Below are 21,578 nucleotides of genomic sequence, written 5' to 3'. Positions count from 1 at the left end.
CATCCCATCCCTCCTCAGCTTGCTCACATGCAGGTGATTTCCATCTAATTTCCACCAGAAGGAGCCAGGTGCATTTAAGCTGCAGGGCTGGCAGCATTAGGACAGGAGTGAGAAGTGATTTTGCAGTCTTAGGAGGAGAGCTGATGATTCCTTCCCTTCTCTGCCTTAGCAGCCTGCTTCTCTGGGAGGCAAAGGAGCAGATGTCATTTGGCTTGCACCTCCTGAAGCATTTCTCTTTTGCTGTTTAGGGGTGAGAGTGTGTTAGGGGATGGGGCCTTTCTGTCCTGATGCGTCTGTGGGGTGTGCATTAAGCCTGTGTGGCCCTAGGATTGCAGTTGGGGGAGATGTGGACTCTTTCTGGGACTATATGTGTGAGATGCCTGTGGGGCTGTGTTCCACTGTTGAAGCTTACTAGTCAGGAAAGTGTTTTCTTCGTTAAACATTTTTCCTTTGTTTCTGTTTCCTTTGGAAGGACTGTGTTCTTTTTTCCCTGGCTCCCACAAAATTAGGCTGGTCTGAGATATCTCAGTAGTCTCTTATCTCTAGCTACTTTCAACAGAGACCAAATCACTTTTAAACCTCAACAGGTCATGAGGGCAAGACTTAACTTTCTTTGTGCAATACACTTTGCACCTCACCTCTGCTTCCTGCTTATTCCTGATGTGACCCCCCTCTCTCTCTGAAAACCCCTCCTTTACACAGGCTGGTATGTGTTGTTCAGCCTTGCAAGAGCTCCCTCTGTGATATTTCATTCTCTGAATATTGTTTTTGAAGAACCTTTTGCTTTCAAAATAGATCAAGGTACTGCCAGGCTGAACAGACTTCCTTCTAGGTAGATTTTTGGTTGAACATCAACAGACTGTGTAAAGCTTGCTGCACTGCAAGGAAGGCTCTTTTGAGTAGAAAAAAAAAAAAATAGGCTTTTTCTTGACAAATTATAGTTGCTATTTTTTGTTGATTGTTTTAATGATCACCATGCCCATGGGAACTCAGTGTCAGCAAAATCTGCAGTGCCTGTATTGATCCTAAACTGTGCAAGTAAGGACTCACATCTCAGTGAAAACATCCTGAACCCATTTTTTTTTGCCTTAAGGCCAAAGGGTTGAACTGACAAGCAGATCCACTCTTTGCAAAATGAGCGTGCTTTTCAACTTGAACACAAGCTATCACTGAGGCTGACATCATTGTGACGAATCATTTTGCAAAGAGCACTTCAATGAGATTCAGGTAGGGAGGTTATGGTTGTTCAGATGTTTCTTTAATGAACTTTTAACTCTCCTGAGGGCAATTAAAACAGCCAGGGACTGTATAGCTATTGCAGGTACCTAGGCAGCATGTGAGCCACTGCACCTTGGGCTGCTGTCAGTGCTGGGGCAGCTGCAGCCTTGGCTTCAGTTGCTCCCTGGCAGCTGCCCAGGCCTTGCTGGTTTGGGCATGACTTTATCTGACACAATTTTCATGGAGTTTGGTAAGGGGGAAGCTCCTAATGTCTTATTTCAGCTTTTCTCTGTGGAACAGAGCTCAGAGTGGATCTCTTCTGGCCCTCCAAGTAAGCGTGTTGGTGACAGCTGTAATCAACACAGAGGTGCTTATACTGTTAATGAACAAAAACAGCTGGTGGAAAAAAGGGAAAATATGTTATTTTGTTCCTAGAAACTTCCATATAGCTTTATAAAGTGATGCTGCATCTTAGTTCTGCAAGGACTTCATTTAAGCCTGTATGGGACCCATACCTTCAGTCAGAAGGGTCTAAAAGACATCAGAGCTTATCAGGTTTGCTTTGGGTTAACAGTCACTTGAAGCAGTGCCTGTGTAAATAGGCATCCTTCTGTAAGGTTTGGAAGTTTCCTGTTCAACTTTTTAGCACTACAGCTCCCTTAAGGTTTGTTCTGGGCTCTCAGAAGTAACTGGCAGGTCATTAATAGCTTTTTCTTAGCACTGAAAACCGTCGGAGAGAAGCTGCACAAGTCATCTGGAGCCCTTGGCTTTGCTGGGCAAAAGGTGTTTGTTGCCAGATATTAGCTCATGTACTGCAACGCAGGATGCAGTCCTAGGTGTTTTCATTTCACAAAGGACAATGTGTTATAATCTCTTCTATAAATGAGACAGTGAACTATCAGATCATTTCGATTACACCATGCTGGCAGGCTGAGTCTTGCTCCTCTTGACCTCCAAAGGGACAACCCTCTGCCTGTTTTCCTATCACAAATGCAAACTGGTAGCAAACACTTCAAATCAAAGTCACGATTTGGCCAGCTTGTCATAACAACTATAAAACCTCAAAGAAAATAAGCATGTGTGGGCTGATGGATATATTATGTGGTTGGCACTAAAAGGGCTCTGTTTGTGCCATTTGCAGGCATGGCGGAAACGCTGGTTCGTGCTGCGCAGAGGCCGCATGAGCGGGAACCCAGATGTGCTGGAGTACTACAGGAACAACCACTCCAAAAAGCCCATTCGGATCATCGACCTCAACGAGTGTGAAGTGCTGAAGCACTCGGGGCCCAACTTCATCAAGAAGGAATTTCAGAACAACTTTGTCTTCATTGTGAGAACCACCTATCGCACCTTCTACCTGGTAGCCAAAACGGAGGAGGAGATGCAGATCTGGGTGCACAACATCAGCCAGATTTGTAACTTTGGACATCTAGAAGATGGCACAGGTAGGATCATGCTCATGTTCGTCCTGTGGGTTGGGAGGATGACCGGTGTCTGGGGTCCTCCACAGCAGCACCCAGGGTGAGAGGAAGCATGGACCTTGCTGGCTGGTTGGGCTGGGCAGGTGGTGGGGGACTTTGTTTCCTATAGCTCCACACAGCACTGAGGTGCTGCTAAACCCTGATTTGAAAGTTATCAGGGATCTCCCTTCTCCTGGGTGGAAATAATAGCTGGCTGCTTGGTCTCGCTTTCATGAAGCAATTCCTGCTCGAACAAACAGCAGGTCCTTAATAAGAAAAGGTACTGTTTATGTGAAAAGCTGACTGAGTGTTATCTTCTGGGGCTGTTTATTTCATTACATGTCCCGTATTTATTTAGTTTGGCTTAATGTAAGACACCTGTTACAGGAAAATGTCCTGCAAAACTTGCATTTTCTCAGGCTTTCCTGGATGTGGAATGTGCACAGACTTGGGTGTATATGCACGTACATAAATCAATGACAAAAATACTGAGCTGTCTTAGTCTATTAATGAGAAGAAAAATAAAGAAGAGGCAGAGGATAGGAGACCGTTAGAAGTGTGTGTCTAGACTTAAGAGATGGTCCTGCCAATGAAGCATAAAGTCAGCCTGTTTTGCCAGGACCTACACCTGTGTATACTCAGTAGGGTGAATTTCTTGGAAAGCTTCCAAGAATTAACCACTCCAAGATGGATGTAGCCAGTAATTAAAGTTGGGACCCATATCATCATTAACTTACCTTTCAGATGAGACAATCGGGCTCAGATAACAGCAATCGGTCTTTCCCTTGACATTTCCAAGGGGCAGATACAGCAGCAATTTGAGAGCCTTATAGGAAGTGAGTCAGAATGAAGTCCTTTGCTGTGATAAAAGGCAGTGCAAGACCAGAAAAGGGTGGTGATGGAGGGACTCCATCCCAAGGGCAGTAATATGTTTGGACGTATCATAGCGTGGCTGGGCAGGTTATCCTGCCATGGTCCCTGTGCTGCTGTGCTCAGACTGCTACTGGTGTCTGAAACTGCTGCATAGCCATAGAATTACCCTATGGTGAGATGTTTTATTTTAATCTCTCCTGCTTCCTGGCCTTCTTGAATCTTCTCTTTGGTAGTTTATTCTGAGGAGAAATGGGAGTGGAAAGAGCACTGCAGTGGTCCCATTATAAATGTGATGTCTGCTCTTTTCCAATTCACTTTAGAAATCTCCAGGAAAATGTGCCGACATATTTTTATGTGCCAGTACAAACTACCAGATGTTGCTACTTCTGGTGCGATATTATTTTATACATGATTTTACCAATTACTCTGAAATGGAGGTAAGTCTTTCCATGCAAAACAAAAGAGAAAAATAATTTTTGTCTCAGACGTGTATGCAGACTTCTCCTGGCACTGTGATGAGGATGTGCATAGGGAGATGTGACCTGTGGCAGAGGAGCTAAGACAGTGGCTATCCCAGGACAGATGCATTTATACTGGGAAATGTCTGTTCCGTTATGCTGGTACAGTGCAGCGTTGCTCGTAAGGCTTACACATGGGCAATGATCAGGGTATTACACAGTGGTATTTCTCTCCCAGCAAAGACTGCCAGTGTGGACACTGATGGACAAGAAGTGTCAGCTCTTGCTGCAGCAATTGGGAAAGCTGACATCCCAGCTTTCCACTCTGTTCAAGGTAGATATTATCCCCCAAGAAGTTCAACAGTGCAGAGCATTTGCCTTGTTTCAGTATAAAGTCTGGCACCTGAACTTACAGCCCTCATCGCAGACCATGTAAGCTAAGCTTCCAGACATGCACTTACTGTATCTCTAATGGCAAATAGCTCATAAGATCTTCTATTTATCCTGCGGCTCATGCCGGTGAGGTCAGGTCTGTGGTGTATTCAGGTCAGGCTGCAGGGCGCATTCAGATCCTCTGATTTAAATCTGCACAGTTCCACAGGTCGCACATCACATTTCAAACAGTTGCTAATTGTTTCAGCTTTTTGGAAGCACCTAAATCCCCCAAGAGCATGTAGGTTTAAACAAATTACCCTTAAAAATTAACATAAGAAGAGAAAAGCTCTATTAAATGCCATATGCTTTTTTAACTCGAATGCTGCTGTGTTAAAAAAATAAGTCCCTGAAATGAATCATCAAAAGAAAGACACATCAATTGTAGGAAACTTTAATAAGCTGTTCTGTGTATTAAAATGAATCTCAAAGCCAATATTATATCATGAAATCAATCACTCTTAATCCTTGCATCTCTGAAAATTTGCCGTGACTTTGAAGCCAAAACCAAATCTACTGCTTTCTCCACTTAATGCACAGAAAGTGCAGCCACAGGTTTATGCAGTGACTCAGCTGTAAACACTGTCCCATTGTTCCCAGTTTGTCCCTTACAGTAGCAGAGAAGCTGGATGAACCGCCAGGACCCAGTCATCAGAGGCCTCCGGTCTGACATGTAAGCACCCAGATGCAGACCGAAGTTAGCAAAACCACGGCTGGCCCTGTGAGGACAGCTTTTTGGTCAACAAGAGAGGGGATGGCTGAGAGATGGAGGCGAAACACAAGCTCCAGGCAGATGTCAGGAAGCACCTGGGAGGGCGGCTGTTGGGAAGGCCTTGCCGGCAGCAATCACTGCGCTGCAGTACTCGGCTGCCACAAGGACCTGTGCTGCTGGCTGTGCTCAAAGTGATGGGGGAGCTGGCACCGTCAGGGGACTCAGCTGGAGGAGAAAGGAAGAGGCCTCCCTCCAGATTTTTCCTATCATTTCTGTGTAAAATCTTGCTTCCACCTCTGAAGGCTCCCAATAGAGTGGTGGTTCCCGAACCCCACGGGACCTGTGGCCGTACAGGAGATCGAGAGGATGCTTGCGCCAAGTGGCTGCACAGGGGAGGGGATGAAATGAGGCGGCTATGGGACATCATGGGCACACTTTATCCCATATGCAAGCTGAAACCATGATTGATTGACACAATGCAATATAGCAGCTTTTCATTGGAGAAACTGCTGTGAAAGTTGTTTAGCCTTTTTCATTAGGAAGCCTTACTTTTAAAGATTGTAGCTGTGCATAAAAAGCTCCCGCAGGCCAAGCCCTGGCAGGCAGCTTCTCAGCCCAAGAGGGACCTTTCATCTTGGGTTCCTTCTTCACTTCTTCCACAGGCTCCAGATATTCTTCCACATCCCAAGTAAACACCTTGCTCCTTCCAGGTGCAGCCCTTACCTCAAGGTCCCTGCTGATCTCTATTGCTCCCCTGTTGCTCTGCTCTCTCCCACAGCACCCAGGGCCACAGTGGAGCCTGATGTCCCTGGGGAAGACCCCTCACTGGTGCCCTCCCTGCACAGTGTACGGACCAGGCCATCAGCAGCGTCACCCTAAGTGACAGGTTACCCTTGGGTCTCTCTTGGCTGCTGACAGTTGGATTAGAGCATTTCTGCTCCTCTACCTCTCCCTCACCTCCAGTTGCTCTTCACACCCATCCTTGCCCATTGCTGGCACCTTCTCCCTTTCTGCCTGTTGCTCTGATGGTTTCTTTGCCTCCTTAAATGTCTCTCCCTTTTTTTTTTTTCCCCCCATTTGCCAATGTGCGCAGACCCTGGCCCCCATGGCATGGGGATGGTTTGATTCCCCAGGACCTTGCTTTAGCCACACCAGGGAGCATCTGCCCCAGCCAGGGCAGCATGCTGGGAGCAAGGGGAGTAGGGACCACTGCACTGAGGGGCTACCTGGAGGGACCATGCTCTCCTTGCAGAGATGCTTTCTCCTGACCGTCTTCACTTCATTTCCCCCTCTGTTCCCATACAAAGCGGGGCAGGCAGGGTCCCTGTGGGCTTGCTCACGGCAGCACCTGGCCCTTGCACAGGAGTTCAGGGGAGGTGTGACAGCTCCAGCCTGTGCTGGAGGACAGGCACTGGGGCTACTCCCTCCACATGCTGCAGGAAGAAATCGCTTCTCGGCTGCATGGACTCAAGGCTGCTCTTTGATGTCAGGCTTTGGCCTCTGGCCAGGAGGGGTGGGTGGCATTTTACCTCCTTGGTATGGCCATGCAGCCTGCTGAAGAGTTGCTGTGAGCAGGACCCCCTGCTTCTCTGTGTCCCTGCACTGCAGCTGCAATGTAACAATTTTGGGGAATTGGGCTGGGGTCTGTAGCAGGAGGGAGAAGCCCTCTGTTGCTCCAAGCAATGGCCCTGCATTGATGGGGGGATGCTCTGCATCCTCCGTGATAACTTTCCCCGTCAATGCAGGGCAGCGATTTTTTGGGTTGGTACCCACCGCAGCAGTTATTTTGGCAGCCGATGCCTCCTGCTGTCTCTCTGGCAAAGGGGAGGGCAGGCACCAAACCTATTCTCTGCCTTCTCGCTGTTGAAAGTGGCCATGCATAATTTATTCTACCCAGCTGCTGTCGCGGTACAACTTTAATGCACACTGATTCAGTTACCAGCAGAGCTGGCAGGGACAGGGACGGTCTGTTAGGAGCTGGCTGCAGGTCCCTGAGCCCCTGAAGGTTAGAAAAGGGCAGGTCTGTGCTGTCCCCATCCCTCCCTTCTGCTCACAACGGTTGCCATGTGGTCTGCAGCTCACAGCCTTTCCTGATGGGATAATCCATGGCTAAACCCTCTGAGTACCAGATGGAGTTCAGGCCTGTTCGTTCTCTGTGTTAATAACCCAGAATGTCATTAATTTCTTTCTTACGCGTTGTGACGGTTTTTAGTTTGTTTTTTTTTTAAAAAAAAAAACGTGGTCAGATGGTGATGTGAACATGCTTTTCTGAGATCCCTATGGAGCTAGCCCAGTGCATATTTGATCATCCTCAGCTTGCAAGACAGCTTTCCAAGTCCAAGATTTGAAAGCAGAGTTACCATCTGAGCCAGCGCAATGAACAAGAGAAAAGTTATTTTTCAGATGGGAAGGCTGCAGCCCTCAGCTCTGCTTTGCAAATGTGAAACCCTGTAAAAGCCATTCCTTCCAGATGCTCACTGCTGAAATCCTGCTGCTCTAAGCACCTGCTCAAAATTAAGCAAATGCTTTGCTTAAGCTCAAATTTAAGCACGTGCTTATGTGATTTTCTGACCTGGGGTCCACCACTGCACCAGACCTCCAGAGCTAACAGAAGGAAGCAGCAGTGAGTCAGTCCTGGTAGATGGGAAGGAAAGAGGCAGCACCCTGCCCAATTTAAAGGGATGAGGTGTGGGGTAGTGCAGGGAGAGAAGATCAGCTCTTTTCCTCTTCTGACTGAGATTGGAAAGATGCTAGGGTTAAGCCCGCTGGGGCTGGTGTGGAAGTCTGGGTGACCAGAGGGTTTTGTTTGATGTTTAGTGATGTTGCTGTCTAACCGCCCAAGTCTTGGCAGCCCTCTCCATCACTCTGGACCTGCTTGCACCTCCTAGGGCTGAGAAGTGACTACAAGAGCCCAGTACTGTGCCAAGGCTTGTTGCTGTGTTAAGCTGAGGACTAGGTAGAACCTGCTGGAGGATCTCAGGACCTCACCACACAGTGCAGGATCTGGCCTGCAGCATGCACGCAGATGGTGAGGGGCTGGTTCCCAGCATTTCCAGCAAATTCTGGATATCAGCGTTAGAGACATCTTCTTCTTGCTGCACTTTGAAGGCATGTTTATGCTTGGTTTGGCTTTATCAGCAGTAGCTGGTTTCTTGTATTTGGTTTTGCTGCGGGGTTTTTCGTTTTGAAGAAGGATTTTGCAGCTTTGACTCAGGCGGTGTCCGCGCTTCAGCCAGAGAGATGGATACCCACTGCCGAGTCCCGCAGGTGCTGGGGGCAGCTGGGGCACTCAACCAGCACTGCCTAGTACCTGCGCAGCCCTGGTGAAGGAACTGCCACGCAGCAACCTGAAACTTCATTAGAAAAATCATATTCTTTAATTGAGGGCTTGTGTTTCTGGTGCCACTGCCTGAGCTTGCTGCTAGGAGCAGATGCCTTTGGGGAGCTGCTCTGCAAAGACACCCTTCCCATTCCACAGCTGCCCATGGTGGGAGGTCCGACTTGCACTGATGACTTGATTTTTGAGTCAAAATGCCCCAAAAGCTGGGCCAGAGGCTGTGCTTAGCCTTAACTCTGTGTAGCTCAGCCATCACTCCTTCATTCCTCCTGCCCAGCATCCCCAGCTCCCTAGCAGGGACAGAGGCTGGGAGAGCAACAGAACCAGGCTTGTCCCTGCTGCCTGGCAATGCTCAGGCCAGATAAGCACGAGTGCCTCGGCCGTATGCTGCCAGCAAAGGGTGGCCTTGGTGGTGGGAGGTGAACCTGGAGCTGAGCAGGTGGCCAGGTCTGCGTAGTCTGGGCCAGCCCTTCTGCCTGCAGCCCAAACCTGCTCTTCTCCCCACCACAACCCCCTCTGTGCTGGGAGGGACTGGAGTGTTATGCCCAGGGAAGGTGTCACTGAGCGTAGGCTCCACTGTGCCTTGTGGCCTCCAGAAAAGTAGTGTCCCTTCTCTCAGCAGAGCCAACAAGCCTCCAGCTGGGCAATAACAGCTACACCACAGCTCTCATGGCATTGATGCCCAGCCTAGAGAGGCATAAGGAGTTTGCAGACAAGTTCAGAGGTGCAACAAATCCAGCTGCTCCATGAGCTGCAAAGCTCAGTTTTGTCCACTGAGATCTAGAAAGTGGGAAGAAATCAATCCCTTTCCTTGTCACCATTAGTTTGAAGTGTTGGAGATGAATAATTAATTATTTGCGTTGGGTCCTAAAAAATACTTGATAAAACAGACTGCTCTGCCTCAGCACTTTCTTCAGCAGAGGCTGTCTGCAGGAGGGATGCTACAGCCCTGCTGGAGTGGGGGACCACAGAGCAAGGGGGGGTCTGCACCTCCTGCAGCCCCTGGATTTGGCAGCTGGATTGCCCAGCTTGGGCAGGGGGAACAGCTGCAAAATCAGGCTCCTCCCTCCCCAGAATCAGTTTTTGCCTTGACCCACTGCTTCTCTGGGGTGAAACATCTCTGGTGCAAAAGCAAGGTGGCAATAACCAGGGAAGGCAGTGGGCCAGGGTGAGTCAGAGCCATCTCTAAGCCGGGGCCATCCATTCCCGTTGCAGGTTCGGTGGAGAGCCTGTCTCACACGACCTCGTCCCCACAGCCATCACCGGCCGCCTCCACCCATGCCTCCCGCATCGCTGATCCCTCCTTCTCGGTTGACCACGCTGCTGCTGACGTGTCTGCGGCAGAGGAGACCCCCAGCGAGTCAGAGTCGGTCTTCCTCCCCGACTACCTCTTCCTCTCCAACTGCGAGTCGGGCAAGCTCAGCCACAACAGGTAGGTCTGGGGTCTGCAAGATGCATCAGGCTGGAGCCACCATCAGTGGCTCAGTTCATATGATACTGCTCAGTTCAGTGGCCTGCTCAGTGATGCTCTGGGAAACTGGGAAAAACTGGTCCTTGGGTCCTGCCACTCAGGGTAGGCTCCTGAGCACAGCAGGGGACCATCAGCCTAATCCAATTTAGAGGGGGCTTTTCATAGCGCAGATTAGCGGTCGAGCGTCATATGTTGGTCCCGTCCCTTTCCAGGGTGGGTGGCTGGGAACCTCACATATGGTGTCCCTCCAGACACCCTTTCTGCCTGCTGCTGCCCAAGGTGCTCCACAGAGTGCCCTATCTGCCAGCCTAGCACAGGAGGGGCCTTCCACAGCCATACAAAAGGGACAGATTTATGTCCTGAACTCTGGGGTGGTGGTTTTGTTGGGTTTTTTTGCTGTGCACTTGCTCAGTTGCAACTAGGAGAAAAGGAAAGCACACGTCCTGACCTCTGTCTCTGTGCAGGTGTGACAGCTGGTCGAATTCAGACAGATCTCTGGAGCAAACTTCATCGGACGATGTTTTTGTCGACTCCTTGCAGTCCCAACCCTCCTTGTACCTTGTACAGCCATCCAGCGCTGGCACTGTGAACCAGGACGGGGCCCCGTCGGCAAATCCCAGCACTGTGTCCAGGACCATAGACGTTAGCGGGCCACCCAGTGACTTTTCCTCCTCTTCTCCACTGCTGGGGACGCCACTGACACCACCCTTTCAGATTGACAAGAGCCAAAACGCGCTGCCCTACGGTGTAACCCAGCTGGACGTCCTGTCCAACACACCCCCGCCACGGCCGCCCAAGCCAACCCACTTCTCAGACAGGAGAGGGGATGAGGTGGGCGGTGGGACCCTCCAGAATGGGCACGCAGGGATCTGCCGGGCTCAGGTCGCTCTAGTGCCCAGGAGGATCTCCTTGTCCAGCTTAGACAACGTGAGGAACTGGAAAGGTGAGTGCACTTCTGAGAGCCAGCAAAGCAGGACCAGTGGGAGGGCTGGAGCTGCCCACGAGCGCAGAGTGGGTGCCCACCTCCAGTTCTGCCTCCTTGTCCTCCCCTCTGTGAAGTCATACACCACCCAAAGCAACCCGAAATGCCTGTTTCAAATCAGTTAGCGAGCAGGACTTAGACCTGTCCTCCACATTCAGCTCCTACTTTGTAAAAGCCCCTTGGTGTGTACACATGGGCAGCAATTTGGCTGTGATCTCTTCAGGCTTCCTCATGACTTGCTAGTTTTCCGTGCCCCCTCCCTCTCCAAAAAAGAAAACAGTAGAAAAACAAAAATGAAAAGCCAGCCACTGAATCGGGCAATGCCAAACTCTCTATTTACGCAGGTCAAAATGTGGGCTTGCATGTGGGAAATGCCTTTGTAGCTGTGCTACTTCACTACATCCAGTCCTTTCCATAACAGCAGCATGTATTTTTTCAGCTTAAAGAACGGGAAGTGAGGGAGACGCTGGGGATGGGATGTAATCCTGGTTGAACCAGGGACTCTGTGTGTCCTTGAGCAAATCCCATTCTGTCCTTGCAGCTCAGAGTAGTCTGAAAACCCGCTGCAGAGCGAGGCTCTGCTGCAAAGCAAGTTCTGCTCTGAGCTGAAGTGACTTTTCCACTTGTTCTTGAAACACCATCGTCACGAACGAAAAAGAAACAGTCAAAAACCCAGGACATCAAGGTGTCAAAACGCAGCATACACAGTATGAGAAAGTTTCATTTTGTGGAGCCACAGAACAGAGGGAGGCAGCTGGAATACCTGGCTGTAAATTATCAAGTATTTTGCAGTGATGTGTAATTTTTGATGAGGAAGACAATGTAGGTTTTTAAGGGCAAGCATCCTTTAGACTCCTGTAGTTTGAATGATCAACCGGTGTTTGGAGCCATTAGATCTTTCTCTTAAAGCTCAGAAGCTAAAGCAAGAAGACCTCTGTCCAGCCTGTTTATCAGTGTACAAACAATTCTTGGAAGGTTTCTGGAGAAACACCCATCAGTGGAATTGGTATTCTTAATTATCAGTTATATTTGGTTGCTCCCTGAAAAGTCCTGCTCTTGCTTCTGCATGTATGCTGCTCTAACGCCTCCAGTGTGCTTGAAACAGGTAACGTTCCTCCAACCCAATTTACGCCAAAATGTTTTCAAGAGAATTAAGTGGCCAAATGTCATGTTCTGCTACCGTGCTGCAAGGTTATCTCTGCCTGACAGGGGGCAGCAATGAATTAATAAGTGCTGCTATTTTTTCTTACCCTAAGTGCAGCTGAAACTATTTGAAAGGTTAAACTCTGAATTAAAATGTGTTTAACAAGAAAGATCAGAAAAAGAAATGGGGAGAAAGCAGCTATTTCTCGCCAGCTCCCAGAGGGAGCCCACTCGTGTTATTTACTTCATTTTTTGCCCTTGGCAACCTGTAAAAGCTGAACAGATGTAATTAACCCTGTGCAAAGGCAGCGTGTGCTGGTTGCAGTGCCATGAAGGAGAACAAGCTGTACCCGTGTAAGGCACCTGTATCCTGGCATCTGCTGAGGCATTGTGCCTCAATGTCTTTTTGCCAAAATAATAAAGAAATGCAGCTGTCCCAGGACAGTGACTGTGTCTATCTGAATATATATTCACACTAACAATATTGCTTTGTTCTTGTTAAGCACTTTTGCCTTTTATGCTGATACCACCATAAAGACCCCCAGTTGCAGTGCAGTATTGACATCTCCACCATAAAAGCAGGGACTGGATTAACATGGTTGCAGGGTTTTAAGGCATTCCCACAGAAAAGCCATTTTCTGCACAGAAAATAAATTTCCAGGAAAGGATGGTAGTTATAAGCATCTCCCACTGCTGCTGTTCTATGCACCGAATGCTGGATTTCAGGGGGTTTTGCCTTTTGCTTCAAAAATAAAATTGACCTACACCAAGACAAAGGCCAGCCTGCACAAGGGGACACTGTGACTGGTGACCTTTTTTCTGGCTGTTTGTTCCCCATCAGCATTTCTGGATGACAAAGAGAAGAACTACTCTCCTACCTTTACATTCCCCCATGCGCCTTCTGCACAATAACATGTGCTTCCCTGGCACCTTACATGCAAGACTCCTAAATAACTTTCCAAACAGTAATGAATTAATATTCCCTACAATGCCTTTTCATATAATTTCCCCAATTTGACAGATGGGAAAACAGAGCAGGACTAGAGCAGAAGCTGGGCTTAAATTTTTGCTTGATTGCATGGATTATACATGAACATGTTCCTTGGTTTCATCATACTTAAAATAGAGGTAATCACTCCTGAAATGCTACTGAGGTGGTTCTGGTCTTAAGTGTCATTGGATTTCCTCATTTAGGAGAAATACCAGGAGTTATGGAATCTTTATAAAGCTCTAATTATTTTAGAGCCACATGCTTTACTCCAGAATTATCTCTGTAAGGTTGCACCGCCTTATCACATTTTAAATCACTTTTTTTTTTCCTTGCAGCAGACATGGAAGGTAGTTCCTTAAGAAGTCGGGATAAAAGGCTTAGCTTGAATTTGGTAAGTACTCTGCTTGCATAAATTTAAAACACTGGCACGTGACAAATTTCAGAAAGTGAATCATTTCACATCCTGATATTCAGTCATTCCTCTCCTGTGTTCAGCAGAAGAATGAAAAAATGGAAGCGCTTGGCTTTGGGCAACTTCTGTGCTGCTGCTTCACGGCTGCACGAAGCCTTTGAGAGAGGAGGGAGGGGGAGGCCACAACACTGACACCCTGTTTTTAAAGCAGATAAAGGCAGGTCTGTTGTGAAAAAGGATACCAGTAGCCTCGAGAACTGAACTATTGGACCAAGAGCACCTGAGAAAACTGCTTATCTTTTGAAAAAAGGATCTAAAGAAGCCTATCACTTCATGATCCTGAGGGATATCTCCTCTTCAGGACATAGGAAAGTCAGCTCTCAAAGTGCCTGTCATTCAGGCTTCCTGACTCAGCCTTTGACAGACACGTAGCACCATCGCACATCATAGCCAGTCCTCTGCCTGGCACTGGATACTCTCTTCTGTGCAGGAGATCCTTTGCTGCTTGTATGGGAGCTCTGGTGGTGGGCAACTTATATTTTTCTCCTCTTTGAAATCTGGCAAGGTTTGTAATGAATTCTCCTTACTACTCAGCTAGCACTAACCTGCATTAAATGAATTTCTAGTGTTTATTCTCAGCTATCAGAAACCACTTGTAGGTCTCTATGTCTGCTGTCTCAGCTTGCACATTTGCAAAAATCTAGTTCATCAGGTGTTCTCCTTTCAGATGTTTTTTTGTACGAAGGAGCCTCCTTCATTTTATAGATCAGAATTACTTCTGGAAGAGGCAAGTGCAGCCTCACTGAAGTTGGAGGATTTAATATACTTAAGTCACCAATAAGTTTGGTCCTGGTTTCCAGCAGCGACTTGCAAAGCTCAGAAGTGGACTTCTCCAAAGGTGAAGTGTGCATCTGAACTCATGCATTTGTTTCGTGTCTTTCCAGCTTGCGCCTCTCAGAAAGGTCACGTAGGACTCTCCCGGCCTGGGGCTCTTTTCCAGCTTGCGCCTCTCAGAAAGGTCACATAGGACTCTCCCGGCCTGGGGCTCGGCTTAGATCTGTTGCCAGCTCACAGCACCTCCTGGCTTGCAGGGGATTAGCTATTCATATATCAACCCATTTCTCTTTCTTTTCCTCCTTTGCTTCTGAAGCCCTGTCGGTTCTCCCCGCTCTACTCGACTGCTTCGGACAGCACGGAGGACAGCTACGTGCCCATGCGCCCCAGCACCTCTCCCTCTGCGCCTGGTTCCGACTGTTCACCTGACGGCTACATCCCCATGAGCCCTGGCTCAGCCACGTTTACCTTCCCTGTCGTCAGCACTGAAAAACTCACCAGCCCGTTACCTGAGCTTCCCTCGGACCTGGAGCCTCCTCCAGTGAACCGAGACCTCAAGCCTCGTAGGAAATGTAAGCCCAGAACTAAAGTGCAATTGGCAGCCGGGGGGTCCTGATAGTGAGGACACAGATGGCCTCCTTTGATAGTGTCCTTGAACATTTTAAAGCACTTCCCGCTCTAGAAGAGGGATTGAATTGCTGTGTTAAGTGGCTTAGAGTACTGTAACATAGGATGCTTCTACAGGGTTGTTTGTGAGCAGAGGAAGAGCATCCATGGCTACTTTTGCAGTCGAAGAGTGGGTGGCTGCATTAGCATGGTGCATGGCTTCAGATCCACTCTGACTGCAAATGACCAAACGGACATAGCCTTGGAGAGACAGCAGACTAAATCCTGCAGCTCTGAAGTATGCGTACTGCTGTTACCAGCTTCCTGACCTTCCAGGAGCAGGACATCCCAACACTCAAATACTCAAACTCAATGTGTGGGCTGTTGGTTAAACCTCTGTTGGGTAGGCACAGCTCTTGTGGTTTAATTTCCTCCAGATTTTACTGATGGTAATTTTCCACTCCTGCTTTTCATGGCATCTCCAAAATCTGGGTTGCACTTCCAGAGGATATACTGGGGACAAAATTCAGCTTTGCAGTGGAGAAATTGCCTAATCCTAGCCTACATTAAATCTCTTTGGGCTGCAGAGCCACAGGGCTACTCAGAAATTGGTTCAGGAAATGCTACTGTGAAGTGGGGACAGAAATCTAGACCATTGCCAGGAAGCAAAGCAAGCTCAGGTCCTCTCTTAGAGGGTTTTGAGAACAGAGTGGAAAATGTACATTGACTGGTGACAGGAATGATCTTAATCTCCACATGTAGGACCTGTTTTGTTTAGAAGAGAGCCCAAAACCTATTTTGACCTGTAGGCTGAACTGGCCTCTCCTCTTGAAGGCAGCATATGCAGAGCAGGTTTGAGGCAAGCACACAGATCTTGTGTGGCATTTGCTCTCCTTATGCCAATTGAATTTATTCTGTTATTTTAGGGTAAATGAGGGACTTTGCTTTCCAGTGCTGACTAAAGTGGTCATTTGTTACTGATTTCTGTGTTGGTTGTATCAGTTACGTTCTGTGAAATATTCTGTTAGTTTCTTGCTGTTAATATAAAACTACATTTTTCGAAACTGTCTGTACTTTTCATTAGCTCTGCTATTGGAAATGTAGTTCCTTTTGTATCTACTTGCAGCACGGCCACCTCCTCTGGACTTGAGGAACCTCTCCACAATCCGGGAGCATGCTGCTGTGACCAGGATGTGGACTGTGCCTTAGTAAGTCAACAAGAAACCTGCCATTCCAATCTTTTAAGCATTAACATTGTGGAAAGAAGTTAAAAATAACTTATCACATCCCACAAGAAACAGTTTCCTGGCAAAGCCCACAAACAAAAATTCCCCAGGGCGCTTTCCAGCATCCCCCAGGTTTTTGCCATCTCTAAAAAGCAAGGCTCCCTTTCACGATGGGCGGCTCCAGTGCATTCAGCATCACGCAGTGATGCTTAGTCTGTTTTGAAGGTTCCTTTTGAAAAGACTGGAGTGGATCTGCACTCTGGTGTGGCTGCTGTGACAGCTAAAAGCTTCACATGCCGTAGTTGTTTGTTTTTTTTCCAAAGTGATAGAGCCATTTTTACTCCTGAAAATTAATATAGCAAAGGAGAAACAGATAAGATAAAGATCTACCTGACTTGTAGCCTGAGTGTAGGCTTCTGCACTGCCACACAGCAATTCAGACTTGTTATGTTGGTGTGACATTTTGTCACTGGAAATTAGTTGTGGGGTAAAACAAATGCTTTAGGTCCCAAAGCCCAGGTAGTGTGGACAGATGACAATGTTGGGCTCCAAGGGCAGTGAAAGACTTATCTTCAGGGAACCTTGTGAGCCAGAGAGGACTGCAGCCTGCTGGCTGGGGGATCTTGGCACGACGGGGAAAGGCTGACAGGAGAGCCAGCTACGCTGAAGTGGGTATGCAAAAGCCAGGAATTCCCACCAACCTCCTCTGCATACCCCGGGCACTCCAGAAAATGTGGTTTTCCGCTAGCATGCGTGCTAGACAGGGCATTTCTGCTCCCCTGCCTCAGGTAGTCATTTGGAAGGCCAAAGGGACATGAGATGGGCAGTTTCTCAATTGCAGACCCCTCTCTTGGCCGCACAGTCCAAAGCTGGTTAAGTCCTCCAGCGCTGCCTGCCACATGCTGCCTGTTAGGGAAACCCAGTAGCCTGCCTCCCAAGCATCCCTGCCAGAGTGCTGTGGTTAATTAGTGCTGACACAGTGCAGAGTCCTGAAGGATAACGAGCTCAGAGGGAGTTTGCATGTTTTGCATTAACAAAACTAAAAAAGAAGTATGCCCGGAACTAATAAAGCAAAAGGAATTATACTGTTCATGCTGCACAAAGTGGCCGTCTAATTTCCTAATAACTAACCCCATTGTGCTAGCCTGCAGTAATTTACTCGCGATACACCTCTGACAGTTATGTTAGTGGAAGAGATTTCCTTGGACAAGGGCTGAGTCGCAGCCATCTCCATAGCACAGATAGCATGTGTTTACACTGTGTTCAAAGCCAAACAAGTTCCTCGGCATGCACCTCCAGTAGCTGATTAATTCACATCAGTCTCTAAAATGTGGATGCACGCACAACTAAGTAACTGCCTCATTGGCACGTATTACCCGGGTGAATGATATCTGTCTCTGTGCCCCTTGTCAACGAATTGCTCCAGTGTTTTATGCTTTCTGTCATATCAGAGATGGCAAACGTTCACAAATCCCAGAAAAAAAGACCCAACAAAAACACTCATAGCAATATAGCACAGTTTTTCTAGAACTAAGGAGTGGTTTTGGACATCCTCTCCATAAAGGCTGCAGCGTTAGTGTGAGTTTATTCACCATATGGACTGTGTCAGGCTTTGGCTTCATTTCAGAGCATCTGTAAGATGCTTCCTTAACTTCTCCTGTGTTTTTCTTCATAGCAATCGAATGAGCTTTATCTCACCAGAAAGAGACGGTATTAATTCAGCAAGAATATTTGCCAATTCAGTTTCCGGAGAAGAGGAAGAAAGTTACATTCATATGGTAATCTTCATTTTCACACAGCCATCCTTTGCTTTATTCTGCTCTGTCACATTGATAGAGAATGCAGAAGTTTGTTTTCTAAGGAAAAATGTTGAGGCAGTTTGTCCTTTGCCTTCTGTTTTTTAAAAAAATGATGAAACGGTTTTAAACCAAAGACACTGGGACCAATTTACGGAGAGATAAGGGAAGCCCTTCTTCTGCTCTGCAGAACTCAGCTGTTCGCCCACGAATGTTGCTGAGCAGTTCCAAGAGATCACAGGGATCAGCCATATTTACATGAGAACTCATTAAGGCAAAGGAAAATTAAATCTTTTCACCTTTTAAAAGTGTGCCCTGCAAAATCTCCTAGGAAATGACAGAAAGCCGTTAGTGCACTTCCTAAAGAAACACACCAAATATTGTGCAGAAACAGAACTCCCATTAAAATCTCTTATTGCTTCTGCTTTGGCTGGTGGCACTAACCCCGCTTCCCATCCCGTGAAAGAAGAACATCTGGCTTTGTGGCTTCCTTTTCTTCATTCACTCTTTAGCCATATCTTGCAAAAGATCAGAATCTCAGTTTCCTTTGAATTTTAGGTGGAAATGGATCTTAAATCCCTTGATTTGAGCCAATGTCTACAGATATGGCTCCATAGCCAAAGCCTAATGGGAATGGCTATAGAAATATATTGCAAAACTGACCACAATCTCCATGAATCATAGTCTCAAATTTTAATCCACCCCTCTACTAGATCAGAATCTGCTCAGGAGGGCAGTTCCAGTTGTAACTACTCCCTATTTGATTTTTCTAGTCAAATAAAACCTTCCCTATGTTTGTGGTCATCTATGATTTCCCTGCTAGATCAGTTGCTAGATTTGAACAGAATTATCACCATTTCTTCAAATTCATAGAACGATGATGGTTAAAAGGGCACTTCTGCAAATCTGAGCCTGCCAAGGCCTTATGTTGGGAAGCTGGGCACAAGTCCTTCCTGATAACATTGAATGAAAATCAGCCTGCTTTGCTTGTTTTGCCATAATTACCAGGAGAAAAAGGCTCTCACAGTTTATTTATACCATCCCGCAATTAATCAGTGTTATCCTGTTGATAGTCACCAAACGCACCCTTGGTATGTAAAATTAGGTGGGTGCTGACCCTCCTCACTTGCATTCTGCCAGATGAGTCTCCCACCTCACAGTCCTGCTTCTTTTTAGGATCATGTTTTAAGAGCATTAAAAGTTTCTCTTCTTTCCTGACAGGAACAGAGACAGGCAACATCTCCGTACAGTGGTGCTTTTCCATGGACAAGGAAATCTAACCTTGATTACTTAGCATTGGATTTTAATTCTGCTTCCCCATCCCCTGTACAGAAGGTACGAGTCATCTGAAAAACCCCACGGCCTCCTATCTTTTTGTCTGCTGGGTACCCTAAGTATCATGATGAAGCCAGTCATGTTTCCAGCTGACTGCATTTGTGGCAGGCTCAAGATTAATATAGTAAAAGCACTGTTAGGGTGATATCAAAGTGTCCTTAGCATGACCTATAGGGATGTCGTTAACACGAGCTGGGCAGAGGGCACGAGGTTGCGCTGGGACGTGCAGCCGTGAGACCTTGTGGGCAAGCTTGTTGGTGCTTGCAGGATTTCTGCATGCTCCTTCATTTTCATCAAGTCTCCACAAACCCTTTCCTGCTAGTTTTCACCCCGAATATCTTTGCAGTAACAAGTTTATAGCCCATAATAAATTCAAGGGGTATAACTATACCATTTCTAGTAACGTGGCAAAATGTGCATCTTTATTCTTGCATCACCTAAAGCATTTCAATTTCCGTAGCAATGCTGAGAAAATACATTCCTTGTTCCAAAGAACTTATAACCTGCCCAGGTGGTGGGTAGGTACCACTGCAAAGCAATGAACTGTTGTCAGTTTGGGCCATTTGATGTCCTGTGTATCATTTTTCCCATCAGCTGATACTCCTAGATGCAAAAGACTCAAGACTCCTAAGCTTTCTTATTTAAACCCTCCCTGTAGTTAAAATGCAGTTAGGTTATCCCTGCAGCAGGATCACTCGGATGAGAAGAGAATGATTATCTGCGTGGAAATAGCCAGAACAGCACGTTTCCCTCGCTCACCGTGCTGGGCTGAGTGACAGGGTGACAGATGGATAATTATAGCTAAAGCAGGCTGTAAAGCAATGCTTTTGTCAGCTGATGTCACTGTGAGCTTCAAGGTGAAGTGAAGCAATCAAGGAACAAGGGAAAGGGAAAACAGAAAATCAAACCAACTTTCACTAGCATCCCTTTTCAACCCTAAAATTAATATGTTGTTTTTTTCCTATTTCTCCGACAGAAACCTTTTCTCTCTGAGGAGCAGAGAGTGGACTATGTCCAGGTAGACGAACAGAAGACTCAAGCTTTACAGATGAATGGACAGATGAGAGGCAATCGAAAGTTTAGAGGAAGAAGATTTGAGATCTGGAGGATTATTTTCTTTTTTTTTTTGCACTGGAACCACAATGTTAATGAAGCAGCTATCACAGTAGAGTTCAAAGGCAGAGAGAGTTTTAAGATGCTTACGGTCTGTAGAGGAATGGTGCTTTTAATGGAAACCTTTGATTTCAGCTGGAAATAGTATGTTGAATGAGTGAGTGGTTCACTGATGATTAAAGTAATGCATTACCCTTTTTACTGCCCTTACCAGTAAGCTACATGGTACCATTTTCTGGCATGATTCTGCGACGAGTCATACACTTAATGTTAACAAATCCACTACATGTTGCATTAATCTAGTTAGTCCTGCCTTCTCCCTCTGTTGCATAATTCCTAGTTGCTGAAGCTATTTTTTGAAGTAGAAATACTGCAGGTGCTTGGAGTGCTTTTATGGCAGCGGGCATCTGACAGGTATTCGTGACTAATCAACTAAGGGCTAAAATACTGAAACAATAAAAAGAACTTTTTGAATATATAGTACTTAAGCAAAGAGAATTTTGAAAAATATTTTTCCCCTGGATTTAAAAGGTCTGACTCTGAGCTGATACTGTCAGAAACTGAAAACAGGACTATGTACCGATGGGACTGAAATGGATAGCCTTTGACCTTCTGGACGACGGTCATCGTATTAAGCTTCTTCTCTCCATTGTGGCTCATACTTGTCGCCTTTCTGTCTGATGCCTACTGATGTTTTCTCCCCTATCTTGAGGAACATCTTCGGCGCAGCACAGCACAGCTGCTCCTCTAGCAGGAGGCTGCAGGCGCACAGTTCTTGGCTGGCCGAAAAATAGAAAGGGAAGCTGTGAGCCTGTTTCTGCAAGTCTTGGGAGAACTGGCAAAGGATCAAGAATGCTTTCATCTGAACTGCAGAAGAAATGCCATTGGAATTGCTGGTAGCAGTCGTCAAACTGATTGTTTCGCTAGACCCACCCCTCAAAAAAAAAAGAGAATTAGGAAGTGCGGCGTGCTCCGAGAGAGGCTAGCAGGCCTGCCAAAATAAAACAACAATGCGCTTACGTGGCGTGAGGACCTCTGGGTTCAGGAAGCTTATCTACCTTGGGACTTGTTACAGGCACTATCTCAGGATCACATATGTGTATAGTTTATAACATATTTAACTTTAAAAGCTTGGCTGCAATCTTTATTTTAAAGTGGCACACAGCCACTTGAATCATG

At 46.9% G+C, this 21,578-nt stretch overlaps 1 protein-coding gene across 1 annotated transcript; it reads left to right on the top strand.

Annotated features, from left to right (window-relative positions):
• Positions 1-2,359: 2,359 nt before the first annotated feature.
• GAB3 (GRB2-associated binding protein 3) lies at positions 2,360-20,369 on the top strand (the record flags this gene model as incomplete). Its single annotated transcript, XM_009707273.1, is given in 10 exon segments — positions 2,360-2,663; positions 9,706-9,922; positions 10,426-10,904; positions 13,413-13,468; positions 14,640-14,895; positions 16,056-16,137; positions 17,831-17,933; positions 19,173-19,286; positions 20,263-20,332; positions 20,335-20,369. Coding segments are annotated over 10 exon segments (1,716 nt in total), but the record flags the coding sequence as incomplete, so codon positions are not given.
• Positions 20,370-21,578: the final 1,209 nt, after the last annotated feature.

This window comes from Cariama cristata, unplaced genomic scaffold, assembly GCF_000690535.1.
Source record: "Cariama cristata isolate BGI_N322 unplaced genomic scaffold, ASM69053v1 scaffold39419, whole genome shotgun sequence".
NCBI lineage: Eukaryota > Metazoa > Chordata > Aves > Cariamiformes > Cariamidae > Cariama > Cariama cristata.
The sequence above is the reverse complement of the archived record's forward strand: the minus strand, read 5'-3'. Positions and strand labels throughout refer to the sequence as shown.